We start from the raw sequence: 27824 nt of genomic DNA on the forward strand, positions 1-27824 counted from the left end.
GCCCCTATTTGGCCATGCCAGCCTCTAGCGGGGGCCCCTGAGTTCAGTGGGCAAGGCTGGCCCAGGGAAACTGTCACTGTGGAGTCCAGGCTGTGGCTCTGAGGGACTCAGGCTAGCTCATTCCCAGGTCCCCTCTTCCCTCCTTCTGGCCCACCCCGGGGAGAATGGGAGCTGCAGGAGCCAGGCCCTCACTAATCCCCTATTAAAACTTGAAAGGGGCCAGGGAACCTCCAGAATAAACTCATTAACTTTTACGGGCTAATAAATGGATCCTATTAAGTTCTCATTCTCCCTGGCTGGGCTAGCTTAACCTCCAGAACCCAGAGGGGTGGGCTCTCTGCCCACTGTATCCCCCAGGATCCCCCTTACCCACCTGCTGTCATGCCCCTTCCCCCAGCTGAGAGCTGGTGCTGCCATAAGGAGGGGATTAAGCCTGACATCTCAGAACTCTGGGTTTTCTTCCTGGGTCTACCTCAGAGGGACCAGCAGCTTGGGCCCTGGAGATGGAATGCCTGGCACCTCTGCAGGGGCTGCCAGAGTGACAGGTGGCCTCTCCTGCCCTTGCAGAGAATGGGGTGGGGATGGCAGGTAAGAGAATATACCTGCTGAGATGGCCCTTGCCAAACCCAAGATGTTCCCGCTCCACAAATGAAGAAACAGAGGCTCGAGAAGGCAGCCCTCTGCCTAGGTCACACCGCTAGTGAGGCACAGATTTGGGATTGGAACCTGAGATTTTCCTGGCTGTATGGTGCAGAGAGATCTGCAGAAAAATAGCACCAAGTGGACAGCCCAGCTGGCCCTGAGACGGCATCTGGAGCCGTAACTGTTGCCTGGTGTAGCAGTCCTCCCAGACAGGGCCACTGCATGATGACCCTGGCCCTGCATCATTGCCTCCCACCCAGACCTATTCCAGCTCCACAGCTCACCACAGCTGTGATTCTTGGCAGCCTCTTGGGCCTCCTTGAGCCTCAGTTTCCCTATCTATAAGACAGGGACAATAATACCTGCCTAGCTGGATGCTATGAAGGAGAGTCCCCAGTCATTATGGTTCCCCTAAACATCGTCTAGACCCTCCTACCCCCCAATTCTAGTCCTAGTCTGTTGGGTGTGGGACACCTGGTCCCTCATCTCTACCTTCACTCAGCTGGGCCCTGGGGAGGAGGGAGGCAGGGCAGGAGGCCTTCCCTGGAAGGTCTAAGCTGGGCTGGTGAGAGGGGGGCCTTCAATCCCAAGAGGGGCAACGGCGTTAGCACGGGCGGGGGAGGCGGAGTGGGAGGGAATCCACCGGGGAGGCATCCTGAATGGCTCATTAGTGCCGATGAAAGCCTTTTTTCATTTCGTCTAAATACTTTAAACAGGGCTCCCTCCGATGTCTATTTGCATAGCTTAAGAGCTAATGCAGCGGGGAGGGCCCAGGCAGCAGCCGGGCCACTCCAGGGCTGGAAGCTCCAGGCCTCCCCTGCGGTGGGGAGGGGTGGGGGAGTGGTGTTTCCCAGACCCAGCCACTGGGAGGATGCAGCCTCCACCCCCACTCCCCACCCCCACCCTTGAGGTGGGAGGGGAAGTACACCGCTGTGTTCCTGGGCAGGTGGGGATCCTGGGGACCGTCTTGCTGTGGGCCGAGGCCCGGTCCCCCACAGACGTGCAGGCCTTGAATGCGGCTGCACTTTGCAGGAGTGAGGCAGTATTGTCCTCCATAGGGAGCCACACAACAAGGGATATGGTCCCCCCAAAAGGAGAGGCCTCACACTGGGCCAGCCCCCCCACCCTAGAGGACTGGAGGGGGCTGCCCAGCCATGAAGCATGGCCTCTCCCTCAGTGACCCCAGTGAAACTGCTATTTAGAACATTCAGATTCTCATAAAATCCCTCCAAAGTACCCATTTTACAGGCAAGGACACAAATGGCTTTTAAGTGACAGAGCTGACATTTGAACCCAGGTATGTGTGACTCTGTGCCCCAACCCAGTGGAGTAGAGTTTTGGGGTCTCTGGTTTGGGTCCCAGACTCAGATGGGCTTTCAGCACAGGGTGGGGGTTCCCTGGGTCCCAGCCAGAAGGTTTCCTGAGGGCCCAGCTTGGATCAAGCTCAACTCAGGTCCCAGGTGCCAGAAACTCTGGCCCCAGCTCCCCATTTTAACCTTCATGAGACCTTGGACAAGTCCATTCCTCTCTCTGGGCCTTAGTTTCCTCCACTGGCTGGCGTGTTCTCTGCTGGGTAGCTTCAGTCTCTTCTCCTATGAGGTAGGCTGGTGTAGACAGATTAAGGCTTTGAAGCCAGATCAAAGTAGGTTCAAATCCTAGGTCTACCACTGTGCCACTCAACAAGTTCTCATCTCACTTCTCTAGGCTTCAAGCTCTTTGTAACGTGAGAATAAGAGTCCCATCTCATAGAGTTGTAGAGTCAAATAATACAAGATCTGGGAACAGCCTGATTCGGTGTCGGGCGTACAACAGCTGCCTGATGACCCTGGCCATCTGGGTCCCTGACACCTCCTTCCGCTGACCCCTGATTCACACTCTCCCCCCTTTGTCAGTCTCTGACCTTTGAACTCAGTCAGGCCAGGTAGAGAGAACCCCAGGAACTAGGAGTAGGGGGCCTAGGGGAGGGCCTCAGGCTTCCATCAGAGTCAACCAGGACATCAGGAGATGCCCTCTCCCCAGAAATGGCTTGTCTCCAGGAGATTATCTTACCCTCCCTGACAGTGGGTGGCACCCTCTGGGACCAAGTGGCAGCTGATTGCAGAATCAATTTGCTCGTTTGATATGCTATCTCGATCCCATTTAACCAGTGCTCAGTCCCCCCAGATAACACAATCAGTGCAATCGACAGTGACGGGAGGTGCCCATTAGCTCTGCTCCACTGCCCAGCACCCACCTGGCAGCCAGCAGTAGGAACTGTGCCCACTATGGTCCCTTCCTGAGACAGATGATTTCTTTGCAGTCCCTCTCTCAATGAAGAATCACCTACCCTGGGAGCCATGGGCCACCTCTCTTATTGGGCAATCTTGGAAGGGGACACGGGAGCCCCAGGGGCTGATGAGAAAAGCTCCTCGTCCTATGCCATGCTAAGATCAGACTCAGTTCACCTGGCAAAGATTTTGTGACATTTGGGAGCTGGGTAAAGAGCATCCCTGTCTTGGCATGTCACAGGCACTGCCTGGACCCTCCATCAATGACTCAGATGAAAGACACAAGACACTGGCAACCATCTGCTCAAGGGGTATGAGTCTGGCAGGTTATCTAGTTTGGGCACTGTGTTGTCAGTGTCTGGCACAGAATGCCAAGGCACTAGTGGGCGTCTTTAGTGGGCATCTCAAGATAGGGGTTGGTCTTGGTTTCTCAGGGTTTGGGGCACCAAAGTGCCTCTAACCCAGAGGAATGGAGAGCCCTCTAACACGTACCCACCTTCCCCACCCCATTTCTTCCTTCTTCCCTTTTGTCTGACACATCAGAGCTGCCATAGTCTCCTGAACAGAATGTAGACCATCTGCCGCTTCCTCATGCCTGCCAATCCATGGGATGGGTGTAAACCTGTGGAATGACAGCCCCACCACCCGACATGCAGAGGAACCAACCTTCTCCTTGCAAACTCTGTCTCGTCCTGGCTGTATTTCCCTTCAAGTCCTCAGGCAGCCATTTTGAGTGTTGTTAGAATCAGAATGTCCTCCCAGCCTTCTCAGAACTAGCAAAATTCTATATGAGCTGAATCTGGAGCCAGCAAACATTGACCTTCTCCTGGTAGTTAAGGATCTGGGGAGCCTAGTGGGCCACAAGCAGAATATGTATGATCTCTCCAGCTATATGGTTGCATACATCAATATAATCAATAGCAGAGCAATCTCAGACCAGCAACAGCAATTAAGTTTCCTCTTCCATAGCCTATCTAATCCATTGGTAGTAGCTGCCTAGATAATTGTTCTGAAAAGGATTCTGAAGTCCCATGTGGCGTCAGCAAGAAATAACCAAAGTTGGTTAACAATGTCTGCAATAGATTGGCGGTAAGGTAGGTAGCATGGCAGATGACCATCCTATCCCTGCCTTAGATCATGCTCTCGATGAACCCTGGCTAGTGTCACAAACAAGATAAAGGGAATTCAGAGAGACACATCAAATGGGGAAGGGGAGTAATATTATCTCAGTTAATCCTAAAAAGAAACTCCATTTTGCTGATGAGAAAACTAAGGTTCAGAGAGTTTAGGTCATTTGCCCAAAGTCACACAGCACCCAAGTGATGGATTTGCTATTTGAAGCCACATCTGCCTTACTCCAGAGGTTAGCTCTTCCCACTCTGTTCACATTACTGTCCTAGAAGGACCAAGGAAAAAAGAAAAAAACAAAAACAAGAAAAGAGACAAAAGAATGACTGACAAGGTAGAGAAATGGGACAATGGAACATGATGGAACCCTAACAAAGATGTCATGTACCCATGAGGGAATCTAAAATAAAATCCCAAATATATGAAACATTTCCTGGGACTAATGACCAGCAGTTTCACTAAGAACAGAAAATGTACTTAAATGAACTATAACCTCAGGCAGAATAGTCACTGTGGTGGGGGATTGCACTCTTGCTAAGAGTGTCATCTCAAGTGAACTAACTGGTCATATGACTTTGAGCAAGTCACTTCCTTTCTTTGGCTTGTTTGCTCATCAGTAAGATAAGGCCTTTGAGCTACACTAGGGATGGCAAGTATTTATTTGTCGTGTTGATCTGAGGAATTAAGCATGGGGTCCCTGGAGTGCTGTGTTGAGAAGGATTCTGAGGCCAAATCTAAGAACAACAGGAAAGAGTGCAATAATAAATAGTAATGTCCACTTCTAGTGTTGGAGGGGAAAGGATACCTCATGTGCCACCCTTGAAGTATGTGATATCATCTCACTTCCAGCTCTAAAATTCTATAGTTCCATGATTCTCAGAGGTGAGCATACTCCCCAAAGCTCTCTGTCAAAAGAGAAATGGATATCCTACTGCCTGGACTGGGTGTGATGCTGCCCTCTGAGGGGCAGGGGGATAACCTCTGATCATTCATATTATTTCAGGACTCTCCTCAGAGGCCCCCACCATGGGAGAAGCTCAGGCCCCAGGCTTCGAGGAGATGGATGGGGAACTGACAATGGCCCCCACACCTGAGCAGCCAGAACGAGGCGTCCACTTCATCACAACCGCCCCCACCCTGAAGCTGCTTAATCACCACCCACTGCTCGAAGAGTTCCTACAAGAGGGGCTGGAGACAAATGAGGAGGAGCTGAGGCCGGCACTGCCTTTCCAACCCGACCCACCTACGCCATACACCCCAAGTCCCCTTCCCCGCCTGGCCAACCAGGACAGCCGCCCCGTCTTTACCAGCCCCACTCCAGCCATGGCTGCAGCGCCCACTCAGCCCCAGTCCAGGGAAGGACCCTGGAACCTGGAGTCAGAACCCCCTATGCTTCATATCACAGCCCCCCTACCTCCAGGGCCCAGCATGGCAGTTCCCACCGCAGCCCCAGGGGAGAGGCCCAGTACTACACCCCCTAGCAGAGCATGGACTCCCACCCAAGAGGGTCCTGGAGACATGGGCAGGCCGTGGGCTCCAGAGGTCATGTCCCGGACCACAGGGCTTGGGATCGAGGGAACCACCGCCACGTCCACGGCGTCAGGGGATGATGAGGAGACCACCATCGTCACCACCACTGTCACCGCAGTCCAGCCACCAGGTCAGCTACGTGCTGGCTTGCAGATCTAGAGATGGGGATCAAGGGAGCTGCAGGGCCCCTAAACTCCTCTCTCCATCACTGCGCCAGCATGCCCTGCCCTTTGGTATCAAGGGCCAGAACGCAGGAGGCATGTGGATTGGACCCAGATAGACCCGGGTTCAAATCCTCATTGGAAGCAACTACGCCAGACCCTTGGAATTTTATTTAACCTCTCTGAGCCTCACCTGTAAAATGGTGGTGGGAATACCTACCTCACTGAGCCATTGTGAGAACTAAGATAAGACTGCACACAGTAGGTGCTCAAGAGAAGGTGGTCCCTTTCTTTCAATGGGGGAATAGACATCCCAAGAGGTGGGCTTCACCACACACACACACACACACACACACACACACACACACACACACACACGTCAGCTTTAGTTGGACCCACTTTGCCAGGGCTGGACTTAGCCTTGTGTCTCCTCCTGCCTCTCAGGCCTTTGTAGCCGGAATTTCTCAGGCCCAGAAGGCTTTCTGGACTCCCCCATGGCCCCCAGCTTACCCCCTGATGTCGGCCTTGACTGTTTCTACTACATCTCCGTCTACCCTGGCTATGGTGTAGAAATCAAGGTGAGTGACCTGGATCCAGCAGGGGCAAAGCTGTGGGGGGAGGTGAGGAAACTCAGGGGAAGCAGTTGGAGGGAACCTCGAGCCAGGGCTAGGGGATGGGCCTAAAGCATGGTCCGCTTCTGGACCAGGGAGTGACGAGGCTACTGCTCCCTCTCAGCAATGTCCCAAGCTGAGAGGGGCTGCAGTGTAGCCATCCTCTTCTCCCAGGGGTTTGATCAAGGGCTCAGGAGAACCTGAGAAGGGGGCTCTAGCCTCCGTGGGCAGGGGACTGGGTGAGTGTCTGAATCTAGGTGGCTGAGTAGAGAGAACACAGGGCTGCCTGGCTGGGCCTGGGAAAGCTGTTCACTCACTCATTCCTTCAGCAAATATTCCCCGAGCAGCTCCTCTGGGCCAGGCCCTGAGCTGCTTCCTGGGAGGCAGAGGTGGGATGACAGACATGGCTGCACCACCGGAGAGGTGACCAGCCACTGGGGGAGTCAGACCTATAGCCCCAGCCCCCTGCCCGTACCTCCCTGGGCCATCTCATCCCTATTAACCCCCAAACCCTCTCTTACTCCCCAAACCTGAGCCTGCAGGTCCTGTAGATGTGCAATAGACTCCTTGGCCTCTGCGTGCCCCAAACCCACTTTTCTGTTTGGTTCCTTCAACCTGCTGGCCACCCCACTCCCGTCTCCAGAGACTGACCCCAACCAGGGAGAAACCCGGAGCAGGGCCTCCACAGTGTAATGGGGGCATCACGAAGCTGTCCAATGTGAGGTCCACTTGGCTCTTCCCTTTCCCTCTTCCCCCAGTCCCTTCCTCTCACACCCCAGGTCTATCACCATGACATTCCCCGAAACTCAGATCTGCCTGCTTCTCCCCCTCCATGGCCCCAACCACAGCTTGCTCCAGCCTCATCATCCCTCCCCCAGATGATGCCGTGCTTGCCTCACTGGTCACCCCACTTACACTTGCCCCTACTGTCTCTCCTTCTTCTACACTGCAGTCATTTTTCTCAAATGAAATCGATTCTACCCTCCACACTTCCCCAAGGGCCTCGGAATCAAGGCCAGTCCCTCTGGGCCCATCTTGTGCCACTTCCTCCCTTGTTCCCTACGCCCCCTTTGCACTGAGCAGCTTGCAGCTAACTAGACGGGCCAAGCTGGCTTTCCCCTCGAGCCCCAAATGCACGTGCTGACCCCTCTGCCTGGAAGAACCATTCTACGATCCCCTCCCTTAAGATTCAACCCCAGCATCATTTTCTCTCGGAATTCTCTCCCGATCCCCAAAGCCTGGGGGCATCCCCCATCCTAGGGCTTATCTATCAGTCTGTTTGTAACTGTCCATCTCTCCAGCTAGGCTGTGAGTGCTCTGAATGGTGTCTTGGAGTAAGGGACCCAGAATGGGTTCTCCACGGACTAACTCAATGAATGGACAAGTGGGTGGAGGAAGGAAGGGATGAGGTGACAGTTGAGAAATCAGGCAGGTAACTGAGAAGCAGAGGGAGGGGGGCCGAGGAGGGGTCCAGGGAACAGGGCAGCAATACCTGCTCCCCGCTCCCAGCCTGTACCCCACCCATCCCAAATCCCCTGGATCCAGGCCTAGAGCCAACTACATTTGTCCTGGGGCAGCACACGCCGCCCTCCTCTCTGGGGATGTCATGTCCAGGTCTTTGAGTCAGGACCGGTGGTGGAGGGACCCTCTCCCACCACTGGCAGGACCCTCCCCTTCTTTCTGTAACTGTTTGCTCCTGGTCTGCCAAGCCCTGTGCCCCTCACTCTGGGCTGACTGGGAGCATAATTAGGAACAGCCACCACCACCCCCCAAGCCATTAGCACTCAGTGCCGCTTAATTAAGGTAATTAATGTAAAATCATCACCTAATGAGAGGTGGCACCGGCTGTGGTTTACTGGTGGAAGACACCAGCTGCAGGTGTGGGGAAGGAGGTGGGAGGGGGCAGATGCCAGGCTGGGTGCCCCCCTGCATGCCTGGGCTGGCTCCACCTGCCCCCCAGGCTAGGCTCAGTCCTTGTACTCTCCACAAAGAGGCAAGATGTTGGCTTTGCCTGCCCTGGCCCTGGCCCTGGCCCAAGCACAAGCCCCATCCTAGATGCCCACCCCCTCATGCAAGCCCTGTGTCTGTTGTCTGCTGTTGCCACATTTTTTTTCATCAGAATGCAAAAGCCGTTACCAGGCAACCTTGAGAGGAAGAACTCCTGGATTGCTGTCAGGAAACGTAGCAGGCAAATGCTGGCCCCACCCTCCACCTGGCCACCATAGGACAGAGTCCTTGGGGACCCTGTGGGCCTTGATGGCCTGAGACAGAGTCTGAGGCCAAGGCAGGGAGGACCAGGAGGGGAAGGGACAGAATCAGCCGGACTGAAGCAGGATTTAAGGTTCTTCTCCTTTCGGGGACAGTTCCGGCCACCTCTATTCCTATTAGGCCTCCTGGCTGCACCACATAGGCCACTTGGGGACCTGAAGAATTACTGACACAGTAGACTCAATGGCCAGTTGGAAAAACCAAGGCCAGCAAAGAAAGGGAACCACCCAATGTCACTCAGTTAATCATTAATTAATGTTTTTTGAAGAATGAATGTGTCCCACAAATATAACTTGAGCAATTACTAGGTGCCAGGCTCTGCATGAGGCACTAGGGACACAGCTCTTCACAGTTAGTAGGGGCAGCAGAAATCCTAAGCAGTGACCACAGAATGCTCAATGCTGTTGGAAATGGGGACGGGAATCACAGGGGACTGTGGGACTTCCACGATGGCGTGCACTCTGCCAGGCAGGGTCGGGGTCAGAGAAGGCTTCCTGGAGGTGACAACACCCGCTCTGAGACCCGAAGGAGAGAAACCAGCAGCTAAGCCTGGGTTGGAAAGCAGCAGGTATGGCAGACTGGCCCTTGAAGGCTGCCAGGCAGTTTGGGACAGCTGACTTTATTGCTTAGGAGCAGGAGGTGCGCTTAAGGGCTTCTGGGTTATATTCCTGCCGGAGGCTGGGCCTGAGCAGTGCCCTCCTGCCCAGGGCTGGCAGCTGGGCCAGGCCATGCTGGGCATTGGAGGTGGGATGAGTGAAGCAGTCGGAAGGCCTAGAAGACAGCCCACTGCTCTTTCAGGCTTAGGGAAAGGCCTGTGGCTTCTCCCCATTGTGTGTAAGCCCCTGCCTGCCTCTCCATGAACTCATGAGAATGGCTCAGGGCAGGCAGAAGGGATGGGATCTTGGCAAGGGGGATAGGAGGAACCGTGGGAAGAGAGGAGCATCCTAAGGACCAAATCACACCCCTGTGCCAGTCAGCTGGACATCATGCTAAGCCCCTGCTATGTGACCACAGCCTTGGCTAAAGTCTGGGGCGCTGGGTAAGTCCCTCTCAATTCCCTTTTTGTGAGGAACGGCTTCAGGGGTTCCAGAATTCCTAGCAGGCCAACTCTGGACCTCCGCTCCTCATAACCTGCTTCACCCCTGCCCCCCACCTCCCTTCAGGATGCTGCAGCTATTTGTGCCTGCCGAGGCAGAGGGTCTGAGGCAGAGGGTCTGAGCCGCCCACAGAGAGGAGGCCGGGTCAGGCGTTCCATGATCAAAGGAGGCTTGCCTGTTTCAGCAGGGGGTCGGGCATTTCTTGAGAGATCCAGAGAAGCCCCTTCAGGATGGGTGGGCACAAACCCCATGGCCCATGCGGGTCCCATCCCTTCTCCAGGTGACCAGTCTTCCCTGAGGTCCCCAGGTCTTTCTGCACCTGGTGCTTACCTCTCACTGTGCTTGGCATTCTAAGAGCCTTCCCACTGCCAGCCTCCATCTTGGCTTGGCTGCTCCCTGTACCATCTGTACCCTGGGCACAGCTGCCCACCATCCCTGCCCTAGTGCCCAGGTGGCCCCACTGGAACATACCTCTCCCATGCCAGGCCAGCTGCCAGTTTATTAGCCAAAACACCCTGCCCTTCTAGGCCAGGTCAGGACACCAGGAGTAGGGTGGTGGGTGATTGGGGTAAGATTTCTGGCAACCTCCTCTTTTCCTGGCTTCTGGAAGGCCCATCTGAGGTGGGTCACTGGGGTGCAGGCAGCTTTAGCCGCATGGATTTAGGCCCCTCTCCCATCCCTAAAGCAGACCCTCCCTTGTAAGGCTTTGTGGGAGAGCATCAAGTTCAGACAGGAGGAGCACAGAGGCTGTCATGCAGGACTGGGGCTCCAGTCCTAGCTCTGTAGCCCACCTCTCGTTGACTGGGCTGAGGCCCTGGACTTCTCTGGACCTCAGTTTCCCTCTCTGTAAAATTGAACCAGCTGATGCAGAAGGCCCCTGCCTCTGAGTGTGGCCCCTTTGCTTGGTTCAGAAATGTCCTTCACGGGCCAGACTTGGCGGTGGCAGCTCAGGCCCTTGATCCTGCTTCCTAGCAGCTACAGAACCTGGGCCAGCAAGAGGGTGGCTCCCAGGGACAGTGCCTCCCAGGCAGAGCGCTGGCAGACATGAGGGTGCGGCAGGTCCCCAGTCAGCTGTCACCATGGCCATTGCCAGGGTTCTACCAGGTTGGGGCCCATGTCTCCTCAAGAAAGGGAAAGAAGATGGTTAATTTTGTGCCCACTCTGTGCTTAACTCTTACAGGTGGGATCTAACTTAATCCTTACAACCCCATGAAGTAGGTACGATTATCCCATTTCCCAGATGAAATGGGGGTTCATAAAGGTCATGTATTTGCCCAAGAACCTTTCAACTGGTCAGTGATTGAGCTGAGATTTGAACCCAGGGCTCAAGAGTCCCTGTCCTTCCCCTGGCCCAGGAGATTGGCCTGGGTGTGGCAAATCCAAAGAGGGAGGTCAGGTGGGGATAGTTGGAGGGCTCCATCCTGACCCCTTTTCTCAGCCCAGCCCTGCCTACTCCTGTAGGACACCCACCTGGAATTCACCCAGTTCGGGGGCGGGGTCTGAGATGCTGTCCCTGAAGACAAAGCCCTGGACCAGGAATTGGGAGCGTTGGAGTCCTGGCCTGGAGTCCTGGCGTTGCCTTGGAATTGCTGTGTGACCCGAAGAGGAGCTCTCAACTGCTCAATGCAAGGGTCCCTCATCTATAGAGTGAAAGCAAACACAGCCTGTCCTGCCTCCCTTAGTGAAGTTTAGTGAGATCTGAGAGGATGATGGATGTGAAAGAGCTTTGAAAACTGTAATGGTTCTCATGGGAAAAATTGTGATTATCCTACTGTGCGAGTGAGGGCGCGCATGGATGTGAGGGCACACGGTGCCAGGACATGTGTTTGAGGGAGCTGTGCGCATGCAACCAGACTTATGTCCAAGTACACACATGGGTATTGGTGACCAGGAAAGTATAATGCAACAGGGGATTGGGGGGCTCAGATGCTGGGAGTGGGGCTCACACACAAGAGTCATCCTTGAGCTCATCTGCCGGTGAGAGGTTGTACTAGAGCAACCGTGTGCAAAGACTTGTAGCACCACCCGCCTCTGCGTCATCCCATTAGGCCATGTCCTGGAGACCCAACTGGGTCTCCATGTTCTCCATGGGAACAGGTAGGCCAGTCAAAGCTGATGGTTTGGGGGTTGGCAGAGGGCAACCTGAATCCTCCCACATCCCATCCAGGAAGGAGTCGGTCCCCTTAAAGTGGTATTTCCTTCCTTGAACTGACCCTATGGGCAGTGTTAGTCCAGAGTCCTGCAGGAATTGTCCTCAGCTCCTTTTGCTTCTGTCTTCCCCCTGCCTGGCCCCCAGCTCCCCTCTTGTTACTAGCAAGGGGTGTGGGAAGACAGCTCTCGTGAGCAGAGCTGACATTTCAATCTGTCTCCCAAGCTCTTCAGATGCCTGCAAATTGCATCAAGACTTCATCACCCGCCTTGTCCAACACCCAGCCCTGTCTGGCCCCTGTCAAGCATGGCCCTCAAACAGTGACAAATTACATTCCAGCTATTGCAGCAGGCCTGCAAGGGGTGCCTGAAACCCAAGGGACCAGAGTTGCACAGACAGCCTCTAGTTAAGAACAGGGTGCCTTCTGGGCAACCTGGGCTCACTCCATTCCATTCTCTCATCACAACCCTTACCACCAGTTTGAGCTAGGAGCCAGGCCAGCTTGAGGCGGCATTGCCTTCCCCAGATCAGAGGGGGCCAGAGACCTCGGCTCCCAGTTTTTCCAGCTTGACGGGCCTCTGGAGGGAAGGATAGCTGGTGGGAACATAAATCTCAACATCTCAGGAAAAGCCAGGTCAGGTCAAAATCCATCTCCCTGCCACACGTGGCAGGCCTGAGGCTTGGGAATAAAAACATCTAGAAGTCTGTCTGCAGATAACACACCTGCAGATGAGGTTGAGAGGGAAGGAACTGCCTTTGCCTTCAGCAAAGCCAGACTCTGTTACTTAACACCTGTGTGACCTTTTGCAAGTTCCTTAGTCACTCTGAGCCTCTGTTTACTTATGGAAATTTTACCACTTACCTTATACAACTGTGGTGAGGATGAAATAATATCTGTAAATAATGCAAGACTTGACATGCTGTAGGTGCTCTGTAAATGGTAATTGTTTTTGCCACTGCTGTGGGCAAAGCAGCAGGGTCAGGAGCTGGATGCTAGAGGTCAAAAGAGTATTTATGCGAATTAGAAAAAATGCTAAATTCCTTCCTACTTCTCTGCCTTTGCTTCCTCAGTAATTGCCCTGCAGAGATGTCCTCCCCACCCCCCCAGTCCGGCCCCCTTAAGGCACTCTCAGCCCCACCTGCTCCACACACTTTCCCTGAGCCTGCCACCCCTCTCCTCCCCCCTAGAGGATTCCTGCAGCAAGCATTCAGTGCCACTTAAGGCAGAATTATATGCTGCCTGGCATCTCTCTATAATTACAGATTCCACGTGTGTGAGTCTTGTTTGCCCAACTCTAGAATCACAGAATCTCCAAGTTTGAAGGGACCTCATCCAGCCTCCGCCTGCCGCAGGAATTCCCTGAGGAATGTCCCCGGCAGATGGTCAGGCAGCCTCCACCCAAATGTGCCCCTGTGGAGAGATCTTCAGGGAGAGGAAAGGAGGGACTTCTTCCCCAGCAACCTGTTTTGAGTTTTCTCTGCTGCCCCAAAGACCCACTGGTCTTTTCTCCTCAGGGCACGTCTGTTCTCAGCACCCACAGTCTTAGGAGCCCAGCACAGCCATCTCCTTGGACCTGGCTGGGCTCAGTATCCTCTGGCTTCTCAGCTCCCAGGAATCTGGCGAGGACTGTCCCAACAGCAGCCCACATATTCACTCTCTCCACACATCTTTATTGAGACTGCCTAGGGAAGAGGGCATTGTGACCCAAAATGCCACCCTGGACTTTAATAGAGTGATGGGTGGAGGACAGGTGGGGAGAGCCTGAAGCAAGGGGACTGACTGGCCTGGCTTGGGAGACAGAAGATAGTGGCCCTTAGATCTGAAACAATGACTGGCTTACCAGGAAAGGAAGAAGGGAAGGCGAAGGCATTCCCTGTGCAGGGTCTCGCATATACAAATACCAGAGGGTGGAAGTGACACATAGCCTGTGCCTGCAGTGCAGGTAAATGAGGCTGGCAAAGCCACTGGGGCCAACTGTGAGCTAGGAAGTTTGGACCTTGTCCCCTGGGCAATCTGAAGTCACCAACAGGGTTTGGGTAGGGGAGAGACATGATCCAATCCCAGGTAGCCAGGGCCTGGGAGGTGAGTTGGGGATGGGAAGGGTGAAGCCCATTCTCCAGGTGAGAAACAATGGGCAGGGGAGATCAGAGCCAAGACTGCCACAAAGGGAGAGAGAGGAAGAACCAACTGGAAAATTTGGGAGTTAAGATTGGGAGGGACTTGGTGACTTACTAGATGCCACTTAACTAGCCTGTGGTTAACTCTTGAAGGCCCTGCCTCAGAGCAACATGGTAGGGACCCTGGAAACCCTGGAGATCAGTGCTTCTGAATCACCTGGGGATCTTGTTAAAACGCCGAGTATGATTTAGTGTATCTGAGGTGGGGTCTGAGAGTCTGCGTTTCTCACAAGCTCCCAGGGGATGCTGATGCTGCTGGACCACATTTTGAATAGCAAAGATCTACACGAGGCCATTTTCTTGTTTTCTTTTTTACACCAGGCCATTTTATAAGATGAGGAAACTAAAGCTCACATAGTCAGCATAGTTGTCCAGGATGACACAGGTAGGATGAGGTCCCAGATCGCTGGGCTCCCAACCCAGGGCTCCTTGTCCCAGACCACACTGCCACTTCCCCTCTGGGCAGAGTCTATTGCTGTTCAATCCTTGTTTGACTGAATGGAGGCCCAGAAGGATGCTCCAGAGATTGAAGGCCCAAGGATTACCATGGTAGCAGAGGGACGTGTGACTGCCGGAGGGAAAGACTGGGAAAAGAGGTTCCTGAGATTAGAAGCAAGAACAGAATGGTGGCTGGCATGTGGAAGCACAAAGCGTAAGGCCAGACTAAGCAGTCCGCAGGGGCCGAGTCGGGCAGGGCCTTCAGGACCATATCGAGAAGTTTGAACCGGATGCCATGGGTTTACAAACCCCAGTTCTGCTAATAATCTCTGTGTGACCTTGGAAACTTACTTACCAGCTCTGAACTTCAGGTCCCATCTCACAGGATGACTGGGAAGGTGAAATGAGCGCCTCCTGCACTGACGTGCCTAGCTCAGAGCTTGGGGGATCCAATGCCCAAGGGGCACTGAGGCTTGGCCGTACCCAGGGCCCGCAGGATCCTTAGGGCAGCAGGGCTCAGAGAGCATTAAAAAGCCTGACGGCTCTGCTTTGCTCTGTCTCTTCCCCCGGCAGGTCGAGAACATCAGCCTGCGACAGGGGGAGACAGTGACTGTGGAGGGCTTGGGGGGGCCTGACCCGTTGCCCTTGGCCAACCAGTCTTTCCTGCTGAGGGGCCAAGTCATCCGCAGCCCCACCCACCAAGCGGCCCTGAGGTTCCAGAGCCTCCCACCACCCGCTGGGCCTGGCACATTCCATTTCCACTACCAAGGTAGGCCTGGGCAGTGGAGGGAAGAACCAGCCCAGACTGACTGCCCTCGTGGGGATTTCTGGTGTTATTATAGTTCGGGGGGATTTCCGGTAACATAGAACACAGGGGCCCAGTGACGCTGTGTACAGCTGGAGGTGAGTATTGCCTATCTGACACCTCCAGAACCTTCCCTCCTCCACCTACCGCCCTGCTGAAAATTGGTCCTGAAGGAGGACTGACACAGGATTGGGCAGCCCCTAGGCATGTCTATTGTCATTCATTCATTCAATATACTTTTCTTAGGCATCTGCTTTTTGCTGGGCTGGACACAGGCAATATCGAGATGAACCAGCCAAGTCCTCACCCTCAAGGAGCTCAGAATCTTGGGGAGGCAGACACTTAAACAGACACTAACAATATAAGCCCTCTCCCCAAAGGCAAAGGAGTCAAGGTCAAGGGGCTTGACAATGTCCATCTGGAGGTGCTTAGTTACCAGCCTGGTCTTTCTGAACTGCCTCACCCTCCCGGGACCTGGCCCAGGCCCCAGTCAGCTCAGAACACCTCTGAAAATAGAGAAGTGGCATGCTGTAATGGGAAAATCACAGAGTCAAAAAATGGACAGATCTGTGTTGGAATCTCCTCCCCACTGGCTGTTGACCTTGGACAGGTCATGTGAGCTCTCTAACCCTCATTTTCCTCTGCTGTAAGATGAGACCAAAATACCTACTTCACAAAGTCATGATGAGAATTAAACAAAATGGTGCGTGTCAAGTGCTTAGCAGGCTCCATGAAGGAACCAGAAACTAGTATTAAAGAGCTGGTAGGGTGAGGAAGGGAGAAGGGGCTTGGGACTCTGCCCCTCTCCCATCAGCATCCCTCCTGGCCCCCACTTCCCGAGGCAAAGTCTCCTTGATCCTTTGCACTGCTGTGACAGGGTAACCAGTTCAAATGGGGGAGTGCTAATGGGGAAATAATTGGTGTGAACAATTACAGGATTGCCTTGAATCGTCATGGACCACTTCCGCAGCCCTGTAGGGGGCCACAGCAAGAGAGGGCAAGCACTCCTCTGGAGATGGGGATGCTTGGAACCCACCTAAGGAGCACTCAGCCCTTCCTGGCCTCTCCACCCAAACTGGGGGAGCACTATGGCATGACAACAGGGAGCCTGGTGGTGGACAGGGGCTGGCTAGGGGCTTGGCAGAGACAAGGGGCCCACTGAGGGAAGGGTGAGCATCTAGGTGGCCCTGCTTGCCTCCCTAATGGCTCATCCATCCTCCTTAGCAGCGGGCATAATTTCACGCCACGGTAACATGCTCTCTTGCGGCAAATTCCTTTGCAAAACACCCCGGACCTCCTCTCTATTGGGCCAGACAAAAGTAGCTGAAAGACAGTGAGTCGGAGGCCCTGTGATGGGGAGCAGACCCCAAGAAGGGGCTGGGAGAGCTAGCCCAGTCCTGCCTCCTTCTCAGCTCCCAGAAGCCCTCCCTCATCGGCCCAGTTTCTGTCAATGATCAGCTCTTTCCCTAATGAGTGTAATTCCCCTAATTATAGACTGTAATTAGCACTGATCCCAGAGATGGGAACAGGAGGAGCATGTGCTCACACGCGTGTCCCCCTGGGCTGGAGAAAGAGGGTGCCAGAAGAGAGGGTGAGGGGCCTAGCACCAATCAATGCCCCTTCTGGAACTGTCCAAGATACTGTTGGAGATCATAAGGATGGGCTCCCGCAGGGGTCTCATCTGCAGAACCAAGTCCCAACTCCCCTCCCACAGCCTCAGGCAGGGTGAGGAGGCAGAGGACCCTGCCAAGCAGCCCCCTCCTCCCTCCTGAGCATTCCTGGCACTGGACTTGGCTCCAGAAACAGATGCTAGGGAGAAAATAGCTCAACAGATCGCAGTGGTGCAGGCTCTCTGGGAACAGTCGTCATGGCAACAGGAGGAAGCTCGTCCCGGGAAGTGGTACTTCACCTACCATGGAGTCTGAGGGGCTTCGTCATTCGCCCCCAGCCTCCTGCTTTCACCTCATTCCAGCCCAGTTTCCTAATTTGTGAAATGGGGTACCTCCCTTCCCAGAGTTGTGATAAGAACTCCTGGGGAAGATGTAGGTACAAGTAGTGAGCATGACATCCGGCTCATGGCCTCGAACTTCCTGGGTACAGTGTCCCACACCTTTTCCCCATCCCACCCTGGCCTGGGGTTTCTTCCCAAATCATTGTGAGTGGCCGCCCTGAACAACCACGGGGCAGCCTGCCTATTACTCTCACGTTTCTCCTACTCCTGAGCCCAGGTTTATTCTTCACCTGGGGAAGCCGGTGGGAGAGGGGAGATGTGAAGCAAATGGGCTCTAGAGCCAGGAGGTCAAGGGCACACTACACTTGCTGGCCATGTGATCAAGGCAAGTCCTTCAGTCTCTCTAAATCTCACTTTTCCTCATCTGAAAATGAATGAATAACCCCTATCTTGCCTGTTTTCCTCCCAAATATGTTGTAGCCATCAAGTAAGAAGAGTGTGAAAGCAATTTAGAAGCTGGAAGGTGCATTCCAATGTGAGGTGCTTTTGTTAATCAAGATTATAAACAGCAGGCTGGTGCATGCGTATTTGTTCTGTGGCAGGCACCGCACAGCTGTCCTCTCACCTAACCTCTCACGTAACCACACTAGATGCAGTACTCTAAATGGATGGGTAAACAAGGAAACTGAGGTACAGAGAAGTTAGGTAACTCGCCCAAAGTGGCACAGCAGGTCAGGGAGACTGTGTTCAAATCCAGGCAGTCTGACCCCAGAGCCCACCTCCTAAGCCCTGCCCTGTACTGCCCGCTAATCACACGTCACCATTCATTAGCCATTCTCTCAACCCTGTGAGAGACGGAAGGGTAGGTATCATCCTCCCCTTCCACAGATCTAGTAACTAAGGCCAGGACAAGTGAAAATCACAAAACTTGATTCTGAACCCTGGTCTGCCCAGATGCAGTGCCTTTTTCTATTCACATGAAGGCCCAGAGAAGCTAGTAGAATCCCTGCCTGGACCTCTCTTTCCATCCACCTATTGGCATCAGTAAGGGTCACCCTCCCCACCCTAAGATCCAGGAGTTGTTCCTCAGTCTAGACAGTCCCCATTCCTTCCACCGCCCCAAGGGTCTTCAGACTCTGTAGCCCAAGCTCAGCCTCTCTCCTTGACCCTTCCAGGCCTTCTTTCCCACCTCTCAGACCCAAACCCTGACCCCCATTTTTAGCTACCACCCCAGCTTGGCCCCAAGTTGGGATTTGTCAGATTGTTTTGTAGGATTTGCTGCCACCATACGGTCACATTTGGTATGACAATTCAAAAAACTACCAAGTTTTTCAGGGTAACTTGTCCCTTCTCCGACTTCCCTGAAGGCATGCCTTGCCTCCCCATCCAGTTTTTAAAAGAAGTCCACAGCCCTTGCTACAAAGCTTTTTAGCATTCCTCAAGGAATCCTGGGAAAGCTTTTAGTGTCAGGCTTCAATCTTTCCTGCTGCAATTCACATTTGTCCCCCATGGGAAAAATAATATAAGTACTTTACATCAGTATAGGCTTTTCACTATTTCAAGTGCTTTCACATCTACAAGTCTTTCAATAAACATTTTTTGAAGATGTTCTATCAGTTGGGTTCCAGGGATACCAAGCTGAATAATACTATCCCATTTATTCTCACAATGACCCTCTAGGTAGGCTGGCATTTTAAACCTCATTTAACAAATGAGGAAACTGGGACACAGAAAGGCTAAGTAGCCTATCTCAGAAAGCTTGGGCCAGAACCTAAGCCTCCTAACTTCCAGCTCTGTGCTTGCTCCACTACCCAGCCCAGACTGCTGGAAATATCACTGGCACCTTTGGGGGAATGGATCCGTCTTTTCTGGAACCCCTGATGCTTCCTCTAGCCCCAAGTGACACCTCCAGGTGGGCTGGGGCAGCCCCTTTGCCCTGGCTATGACTCAGCACCTCTCAAGACACATACATACACACACAATGTCACCCATTCTCTCTCTGCAGCCTATCTCCTGAGCTGCCATTTTCCCCGACGTCCAGCTTACGGAGCTGTGACTGTCACTAGCCTCCACCCAGGAGGCAGCGCTCGCTTCCACTGTGCTACTGGCTACCAGCTGAAGGGTGCCAGGCTCCTTACCTGTCTCAACGCCACCCAGCCTTTCTGGGATTCCCAGGAGCCTGTCTGCATAGGTGAGTGGCCCCAGGGAACACAATGCTGAACAGGGGAGAAGGTGGGGGGCTAATCTGCTATCTAGTACCTTCATTGGCTCTCCGTAAGGAAGCCAGAAAATGGCGACACACCTCAGTGGCATCCATCCAGGCCGCGCTTAGTGAGCACTTACTATATGGACGCACCACATGTATACAGAGCTGAATTAAACAGGGAGTGTGCCCTCAAAGGGCCCACACTTCCAGAAAATGAGGGAAGAAGAAAGCACATGAGTCATCAACTTTCACAGCAGGAAGTAAACATACCAATGAAGAGACATAAAGTGACCTGGCAGAAGACAAAACAATCATTCTTAGTTGGGCATTTAGAAGGCTTCCTGGAGGAAGTGGCATTGAAGATTTGACGTCGAACGACATGGACAGTGACACAGAGGCAAGGTGAGGGAGTATTTAGAGACATAGAAGACAACCAGGTTTGACTGAGGCCTGAGGTATGAGGAGGGGCCTTGAATATCGGCCAAGATATTGGGGTAGGGAACTGTTGAAGTTTTCGGAGAGGCGGAGAGAATTGCTCAGAACCATTCCTCCGGAGAGCCAGCCAGGTGGTTTTGGGAGGCTGGGAGGCCAGCCAGGCAAGTGGGTTTGAACTTAGACAGTGACTTTGGGAGTGAAGAGAAGGGAAGAGGTTCCAGAGACATTGATGAGGGAAAGGGGGAAAGCGGAAGGAGATTCCCAGGTTCTGGTCCTGGGTAATCAGGGAGTCTGGGATTGCTGCCAGCGGAGAGTGGTTTGCTGGCAGGAGGAAGATGGAGTGTTTAGTTTGTAGTGTGAAAGGCAGCTTGGGCTTTTTTCCTTTCTTTTGCTTTTCTTTTAGCTTGGGCTTTGGAAACTTATTTCCTTCTATATATTCTCCCTGGGTACCAGGCCCAAGCAGAGGTGAATGAGCCAGATGGGGGTCTCTGCTCTCAGGGAGCTGTCTGTCTAGTGGAAAGAGCAACAAGCAGCTCAGCAGGTATAGGGCAGACAGTGCTACGATGGGGTGCACACGGCGCAGCGGGGTTACAAGGGAGAGAGCTGCTACAAAAGGAGGAAGAAGGCAAGGAAAGCTTCCCAAGGAGACGCCATGGAAGGCTCACAAGAATGTTAGCCCAGGGAAGTGGAATGGGTTCCTGGAACAGCAGATGCAGAGGTGTGGAGGCATGAAGCAGCACGCTACAGGGAGGACAGGGTGAGGTGTGCCTGAAGACGAGGCCATGTGGGGAGAGGCTGAAGCCAAGTCAAGAGAGTTGGGTTCATAAGAGGCTTGACTGCTATCTTGAGCTTGGGCTCTACCCAGAGGGTTGTAGGGAACCATTGAGGAATTTAAGTACAGGATGGGGCATGATCAGATTTGAAGGGCAGTTCCATTCTGAGACCAAGCAGAGAAGCAGAGAAGAAACTCACCACAACCCCCTCCCCAGGATTATTGGGTTAAAATATTCTGCCTTGAACATTTGGCGACAAAGGCACTGTCTTGGCAGTCTGGTCGCTGAGAGCTGGCAGGGGCCAGAGCTGCGTGTCCAGGAGAGGAAAAGTGCCGCCTGGAAGCAGCCACACTCCTCTTCCTGAGACGGCTTCACTGGCCCCACTTAACTGCTGGGAATTTGTGGCCAAGTAGCCCAGCAGTCCTCAGTAATGGGGACAAGTGAGCTGCTCGGCCTCTCCTTGCGAAGAGAGGACAGTCCCAGGCCACAGGGGTCAGTGCCGGGAAGGCCCACAGGGGTCAGCCCAAGAAAGACAGTGGCAGTAATGCTATTTCAGAAAGCATTCGAGGCCAGCTCCTGGCTGGCACTGTCTGCTCAGGGCACGAGAGTTGGAGGTAAATGGCGTGCACACTGTGTCTGTCATCCCTGATCGAATCCTACCCTCTTTTTCACATTCATTCACTCTTTATTCAGCAAACACTGAATACCGTCTCTGTGCCTGGCCCGGAAGACCTGGCCCCTGCCCCAGTTGGTCCCAGTTAAGGGACACATCCAAACAATAACTGGTTTTAAGAAAGTGGCATGAGGTAAAAGTAGCAAGAAGGTTGGAGCCCTGGGTAAGGGCCTTTAAGAAAGTCCACCTGGGGGGAGTCAGGAAAGGCCTCTCAGAGGAGTCAAAAGAGAGGGAAAGTGACTCACCCAGTGCCACATAGCTAGGCCATGGCAGCTACCACAATCAAGGGAGTAACACATGAATAGTCCCAGAGGTGTGAAAGGTTAGGAGGTAGGATTCTGGAGTGTAGGCTGCGTGGAGCTGCAGGGTCACAGGAGCAAAGGATTGAGCTTCGGGACCATGAAGGCAAAGATCCCTGCTACCCCATGCACAGGGCACAGGGCACAGAGCTGGAATGGGCAGGAAGGCTTATTAGGCCGCCTAGGATCCAGTCAGGTCCTGTTCCTGTCACGCAGCCGCCTGCGGTGGGGTGATCCGCAATGCCACCACGGGTCGCATTGTCTCTCCGGGCTTTCCGGGCAACTACAGCAACAACCTCACCTGCCACTGGCTGCTTGAAGCTCCTGAAGGCCAGCGGCTGCACCTGCACTTTGAGAAGGTTTCCCTGGCAGAGGATGACGACAGGTGAGGGGATGTCCTAGTGGGATGGGAGTGCCTGGCCTGGTAATACCCTGCTGGAGGGACGGTACACCAACACGGGGCCGCACCCCGTCTGGGGCAGCGACCAGCCACGCACCTGCCGCTCTGCTGGCCCAGGCTCATCATCCGCAATGGGGACAACGTGGAGGCCCCGCCCGTGTATGACTCCTATGAGGTGGAGTACCTGCCCATTGAGGGCCTGCTCAGCTCCAGCCGACACTTCTTTGTGGAGCTCAGTACTGACAGCAGCGGGGCAGCTGCAGGCATGGCCCTGCGCTATGAGGGTGAGCCTGATGGGGCCTAACCAGGGGTGGGGGTCTTGGGCGGGGTCTTGGGCCTAGGGTCTCACACCCTCCCTCTCCGCCTCCATTCCATCATCACTCCTTTCAACTCAGCCCCTGCTCACTTTGCTCTTAGGCCCTCTCTCCCTGCGTCTCCCCTCAAGTCCAGGAGTCCTACCCCATCCTTGCAGGAGACCCCTGCCTGGACCCAGGCTCTCTGGTCCAAGTAAATGAATTTCTCTAGAATTTGAAGAGCAAAAAAGTTCCCCATCCTTAGGGAAGGAGAATTGCTGCAAGCGACACTTTAGAATAACTCATGCATGCATGTGTCCATTAATTCATTCAAAACATGTATTGTGTGCCCTCTGTGTACTAAGCACAAAACTAGGCACCGGAAATACAATGGTTATCAAGACAGCCTCCTGAGCATAACAGGGATGGGTGCTCTGAGCTATCTCTGCCCCCTCCTCCAAGCCCTAGCTAGCAATTTGTAGTCAGGATGAAAAAGGCCCTGGGTGGGGGCGGGAATTAGGAGGACACCTGCCCCATGCTTGCCCCAGTCAAGGCTGAGCTGGGCTGGGCCCTATGGTTTATAGCCTTCCAGCAGGGCCATTGCTATGAGCCCTTTGTGAAATACGGCAACTTCAGCAGCAGCGCACCCTCCTATCCTGTGGGTACCACCGTGGAGTTCAGCTGTGACCCTGGCTACACCCTGGAGCAGGGTTCCATCATCATTGAGTGTGTTGATCCCCATGACCCCCAGTGGAATGAGACAGAGCCGGCCTGCCGAGGTCAGTAGGTACCAGCCGATTGGTCTGCCAGGGGCAGGGAGCAGGGTGGGCCCTAGGGAGCCAGCTGCAGAGCCTGGGGCCACAGGGGCCCAGTGACGTGTCATTCAAGCTTCCCCCTGAGGAAGACATGGAGGCTCTCAGCAATGGGTAGTCACTGCTGGGGGCAGATGGCAGTCCCAGGACACGGCACTGGGGGGAGCATGGAGGGGACACGCCTCCTGGGCCTCCCCTGCCTTCCAGCTGTGTGCAGTGGGGAAATCACAGACTCCGCCGGCGTGGTGCTCTCCCCCAACTGGCCGGAGCCGTACGGCCGCGGGCAGGACTGCATCTGGGGCGTGCACGTGGAGGAGGACAAGCGTATCCTGCTGGATGTCCGAGTGTGAGTGCCCGCTGGGCGAGGCCAAGCCAGCTCCTAAACAATGGAGATGCCGGACGGGCTCCCCGTGCCCACCTTCCCTCAATGTCCTCTTCCATAGGCTCCGCACAGGCCCCGGCGATGTCCTTACCTTCTATGACGGCGATGACCTGACAGCCCGGGTCCTGGGCCAGTACTCAGGGCCTCGTAGCCACTTCAAGCTCTTTACCTCCATGGCTGACGTCACCATCCAGTTCCAATCGGACCCCGGGGCCTCAGTGCTGGGCTACCAGCAGGGCTTCGTCATCCACTTCTTTGGTGAGCTTGCCCCTGCCCCACCCCACACCTGGAGGAGAAGGGATGCCAGAATGCAGACCCTAAACAATGGCAAGTCAGAGAAGCTCGTGCAATGGGGAGCCTGAGCACGCTTATCTGACAATGGACAGGTGGAAACACTCCAGGTATCACCTAAAGGAAGCCAGTCTTGTTCGCCACCTTCTCCCAGGGCCAGTGGGAGAGAGAGCCTTCTGTTGCAGCAAGAGGAATAGGATAGGCAGCAGGAAGAACTGCATCACAAAAATAGGGAGCTATGGAAAGGTATTCTATTCCACCTTTCTGACCATCTGTAATAGAGTGACAGTTTGTCCCATTTACCCAGCCCTTCTCTCAAGACTGAGAAACTCACCAACATGCCTTTGGAAGTGAGGTCAAAGCCTAGATGATAGACAGCCCAGGAATCTAGGAGACAGAGTGATTGCAGGGACAGACGGAGGGGCCCTTGAGCAGGAAGGACGGATTGCGGAGCCTGCCCAGGCCAGACTGGCAGGAGCCGAGTGCCGTCAGGGCGAGGGAGGCTAGCGTCGTCGCTTTGATGCTGGCTGAGGGTCTGCATCTTGCTGCTCCTTTGCCATTAGAGGTGCCCCGCAATGATACGTGTCCAGAGCTGCCTGAGATCCCCAACGGCTGGAAGAGCCCGTCGCAGCCTGAGCTGGTGCATGGCACTGTCGTCACTTATCAGTGCTACCCCGGCTACCAGGTGGTGGGATCCAGTGTCCTCATGTGCCAGTGGGACCTAACCTGGAGTGAGGACCTGCCCTCCTGCCAGAGGGGTGAGTGTATCTGTTCCCCAATGCAACCTACAAGCTTCTCTCCTGGATTCTGAACCAGACTCCTGTTGTTACAGCTGGTATCCTTGAAGTGCCTTCACCTCGCATAGCCTCAGTTTCCTCATTTGTGGAATGGGACAATACCTTCCCATTGGGTTATCTACCAAGCACTCCAAGTATTTCGTTCCTGGTAGATGGCCAATCAGTTTGTGTTGATTCCGTTGGGTGGGAAGGGGACAGGTGAGGGGGTATAGCAGCAAAATGGTCGAGACAGATCACTAGAGGACGGAACCACATGGCATGAAGATGTTGGCTGGCCTGGAGCAAAGCCAGGGTGGACTGGCTGGTGTTGAATTCTGCTTGGGCTATTTCTCCCACATCACCCCTTACCCACAGTGACTTCCTGCCATGACCCTGGGGACGTGGAGCACAGCCGACGCCTCATATCTAGCCCCAAGTTTCCCGTGGGGGCCACCGTGCAATATATCTGTGACCAGGGTTTTGTGCTGACGGGTAGTGCCATCCTCACCTGCCATGACCGCCAAGCCAGCAGCCCCAAGTGGAGTGACCGGGCCCCCAAATGTCTCCGTAAGTGTCAAATGGGTAGGAGGGAAGCCTCTGGTAGGCGATAAAAGATGCTGCCTCTGGAGGCCACGGGCCTGGCACCCTCACTGGGCTCTGCCTGCTTTGCAGTGGAACAGCTCAAGCCTTGCCATGGCCTCAGCGCCCCTGAGAATGGCGCCCGCAGTCCTGAGAAGCGTCTACACCCAGCGGGGGCTACTGTCCACTTCTCATGTGCCCCTGGCTATGTGCTGAAGGGCCAGGCCAGCATCAAGTGTGTGCCCGGGCACCCCTCACATTGGAGTGACCCCCCACCCATCTGTAGGGCTGGTGAGTGCTCTGCCACCCCGAAACCTCTGCCGGGCCCTCAGGGCTGCTCTGGCAAAGATGTCAAATGTTGAGAACGAGAACCCCCTACCCATGCCCTCTTCGTGTTACTCTTGGCCTCCCCAGTCTCTGCCAGATGTTTCTGACCTGGTGACACCAAGACAAATGCTGGGGTGGGCTCTCCTTGGACAAGTCCTTCCCATAATCAGCCCACTCTCTGCCTTAGTAATGTGGCCTTCTGGGCTTACCCACTGCCCTTGGCCCTTCCCTCTTGTTCCAGCCTCTCTGGATGGGTTCTACAGCGGCCGCAGCCTGGATGGTGAGCCCCCACCCTTGAGGGCCAGGGAAGTAGTCTCCCTCTCCTGGTTCTCACAGCTCCCAGGCCATGGGTTCCCCAAGGAGGGAGGGCAGAGAAAGAGAGAGATCTGGGACTAGACAGGCAAAAAGCTCCTTCCCTGCTCCCAGTCAGCTGGAGGGAGTTGGTGGCTAGATGCCCCTGGGCAGAGGTAAGAGGCATATGGGCTCCAGGTGACAGGGACCTCTGCCCCAACCCCACCTTCTGTGTTTTCAGTTGCCAAGGCGCCTGCTGCCTCCAGCACCCTGGATGCTGCTCACATCGCAGCTGCCATCTTCCTGCCACTGGTGGCAATGGCACTCTTGGTGGGAGGTGTGTACCTCTACTTCTCCAGGTGAGTCTGGCTTCCCTTCCTGCCCTGCAATCTGACTCCCTCCTTCCCAGCACTCCGGACTCACAGGCTTCTTTGTCCCACAGGCTCCAGGGGAAAAGCCCCCTGCAGCTGCCCCGAACACGACCCCGCCCCTATGACCGAATCACCGTGGAGTCAGCCTTTGACAATCCAACTTACGAGACTGGAGTAAGTCCCCATGTCAGCCTTGTGACACTATACAGGACCCAGTTCTATGCTCCCTTGGGCAGGTACCCCTGAGGGTCCTGCCACGCCCTCTCACTCTTTCTCTTTTCCTTCGGAAGGTGGATTAGGGTTGACAAACTTCATACAAGTTTCCAACTCCCAGCAGTCTCTTTCCTTTGTAGGAGACGACAGAATATGAAGTATCCATCTAGGTGGGGGCAGCCTGGGGAAGCCAGCTCAGCCCTGCGTCACAGCCCAGCAGCAGGCCGCCAGCTTCCTGCTGTCCCTCCACCTCCTGTACATACCACCTGGGAAGACACCACCAATCCCTCAAAAAGTTATGCCCTTCTCCACCTGCAATCCCCACCAAGGCCTATTTCCTTGGTACCACTGCCCACTTAGGGTCCTTCCTTGGGTCTAAGTCACGGGTCATCTGCCTCTGGGGAGAACACAGCTGGAGCATATGCATCAAGAGCCAGCTCTCTCCTGACCTTCCCTCATGCCCTGCACCTCCAGCCTGGAATTCACAGGCAGAGCAGGAGCACCTCTCATGTGACCACCATCCAGCTCTGGCATGCAGCACCCTGCAGCAGGGTTGAGGGTGGTGGAAACTGCGCCAGGGTGCTTCTCACAGGGCCGTCACCAGTGGCCAAAACTGCTCTCAACAATGACCTCTGGGTGGTACCGGCATGCCAACGTCAGCTCCTTGAGGTCTCTAGTCCTTCTCTAAGGCCCCAGGAATGAACTGTTCTGCCTCCTGTCCCTTCCTAGTGGAGGCAACCATTCTAAGGGATCCTAAGGGGTTTAGGGACCCTACCCGAGCTCAGGTTGGGCTGACCTAGGCATTCATGCTCCACACCAAAGCAGGACACCCCACTGCTCCCCTGGCAGCCCTAGACCCTGAGGAGAGGGAGACCTTCCTCTGATGCCAGTCTAGCTGTTACAATCATCCTCTTTCCCACAAGTCCCTCCTCTAACCCCAGACACTGGCCAGACTCCCCTTCTGGCCACTGTGTTTTGAGATAAGGGGAGTGGACAGGCATATTCTGGAGAGGAGCACAGGTCTAAGGGTCCAGGAACGGGCATGGAACAGGGGGTCAGAGAGCCCCAGGGAGAAGAGCTGGCTGCAGGCCACTTTGTACACATAATGTATTACATGGGGTCTGGCCTCCAGCCAGAGAACAATCTTCTATTTCTGCTGTTTCCTTATTAAAATGGTGTTTTGGAAAAAAACAAAACAATGGCCAGGTGGATGGTGCTTTATTGGAGGGACAGGAGGTGGGAGGTAAATGGGATGTGGACTTCAGGACCAGAAGACATGCTGGACCCACCAACGAATAATCCCCAGATTTCATCAAAAACCAGTTACATGCAGGTGCTACAGGGATCCCTGTCCCAACAAGGTCAGTGCCACAGATGGCAGTGAAATGAGAGGTCCCCATGGCTGGTGCCAGAGGGGTGTGGGAGCCCAGCAATCCAAATGCTCATCCATCTCCCCCTCATTTCCTCCTCTTTGCCAC

General features: G+C 54.5%; 1 protein-coding gene across 5 annotated transcripts in view; it reads left to right on the forward strand.

Annotated features, from left to right (window-relative positions):
- Positions 1 to 27547, forward strand: part of SEZ6 (seizure related 6 homolog) — a 42732-nt gene extending 15185 nt beyond the window's left edge. Inside the window, exons 2-17 of one of the 5 annotated variants that reach the window (XM_019739474.3) lie at positions 5041 to 5697; positions 6173 to 6306; positions 15043 to 15238; positions 19231 to 19416; positions 21828 to 21996; positions 22129 to 22295; positions 22889 to 23083; positions 23324 to 23462; positions 23560 to 23756; positions 24353 to 24547; positions 24941 to 25132; positions 25238 to 25435; positions 25713 to 25751; positions 26004 to 26121; positions 26205 to 26307; positions 26471 to 27547. In XM_019739474.3, coding sequence (XP_019595033.2) covers positions 5041 to 5697; positions 6173 to 6306; positions 15043 to 15238; positions 19231 to 19416; positions 21828 to 21996; positions 22129 to 22295; positions 22889 to 23083; positions 23324 to 23462; positions 23560 to 23756; positions 24353 to 24547; positions 24941 to 25132; positions 25238 to 25435; positions 25713 to 25751; positions 26004 to 26121; positions 26205 to 26307; positions 26471 to 26503 — 2918 coding nt within the window. In that variant the 3' untranslated portion in view covers positions 26504 to 27547. Of the gene's footprint in view, positions 1 to 5040; positions 5698 to 6172; positions 6307 to 15042; positions 15239 to 19230; positions 19417 to 21827; positions 21997 to 22128; positions 22296 to 22888; positions 23084 to 23323; positions 23463 to 23559; positions 23757 to 24352; positions 24548 to 24940; positions 25133 to 25237; positions 25436 to 25712; positions 25752 to 26003; positions 26122 to 26204; positions 26395 to 26470 lie in introns of those variants that run through there. The other 4 variants (XM_019739475.3, XM_074320298.2, XM_074320299.2 and 1 more) reach the window with 4 other exon arrangements.
- The last annotated feature ends 277 nt before the right edge of the window (positions 27548 to 27824 follow it).

The sequence above is a fragment of the Rhinolophus sinicus genome, chromosome 12, assembly GCF_057876585.1.
Source record: "Rhinolophus sinicus isolate RSI-liver-muscle chromosome 12, RSI-T2T, whole genome shotgun sequence".
Classification (NCBI taxonomy): domain Eukaryota; kingdom Metazoa; phylum Chordata; class Mammalia; order Chiroptera; family Rhinolophidae; genus Rhinolophus; species Rhinolophus sinicus.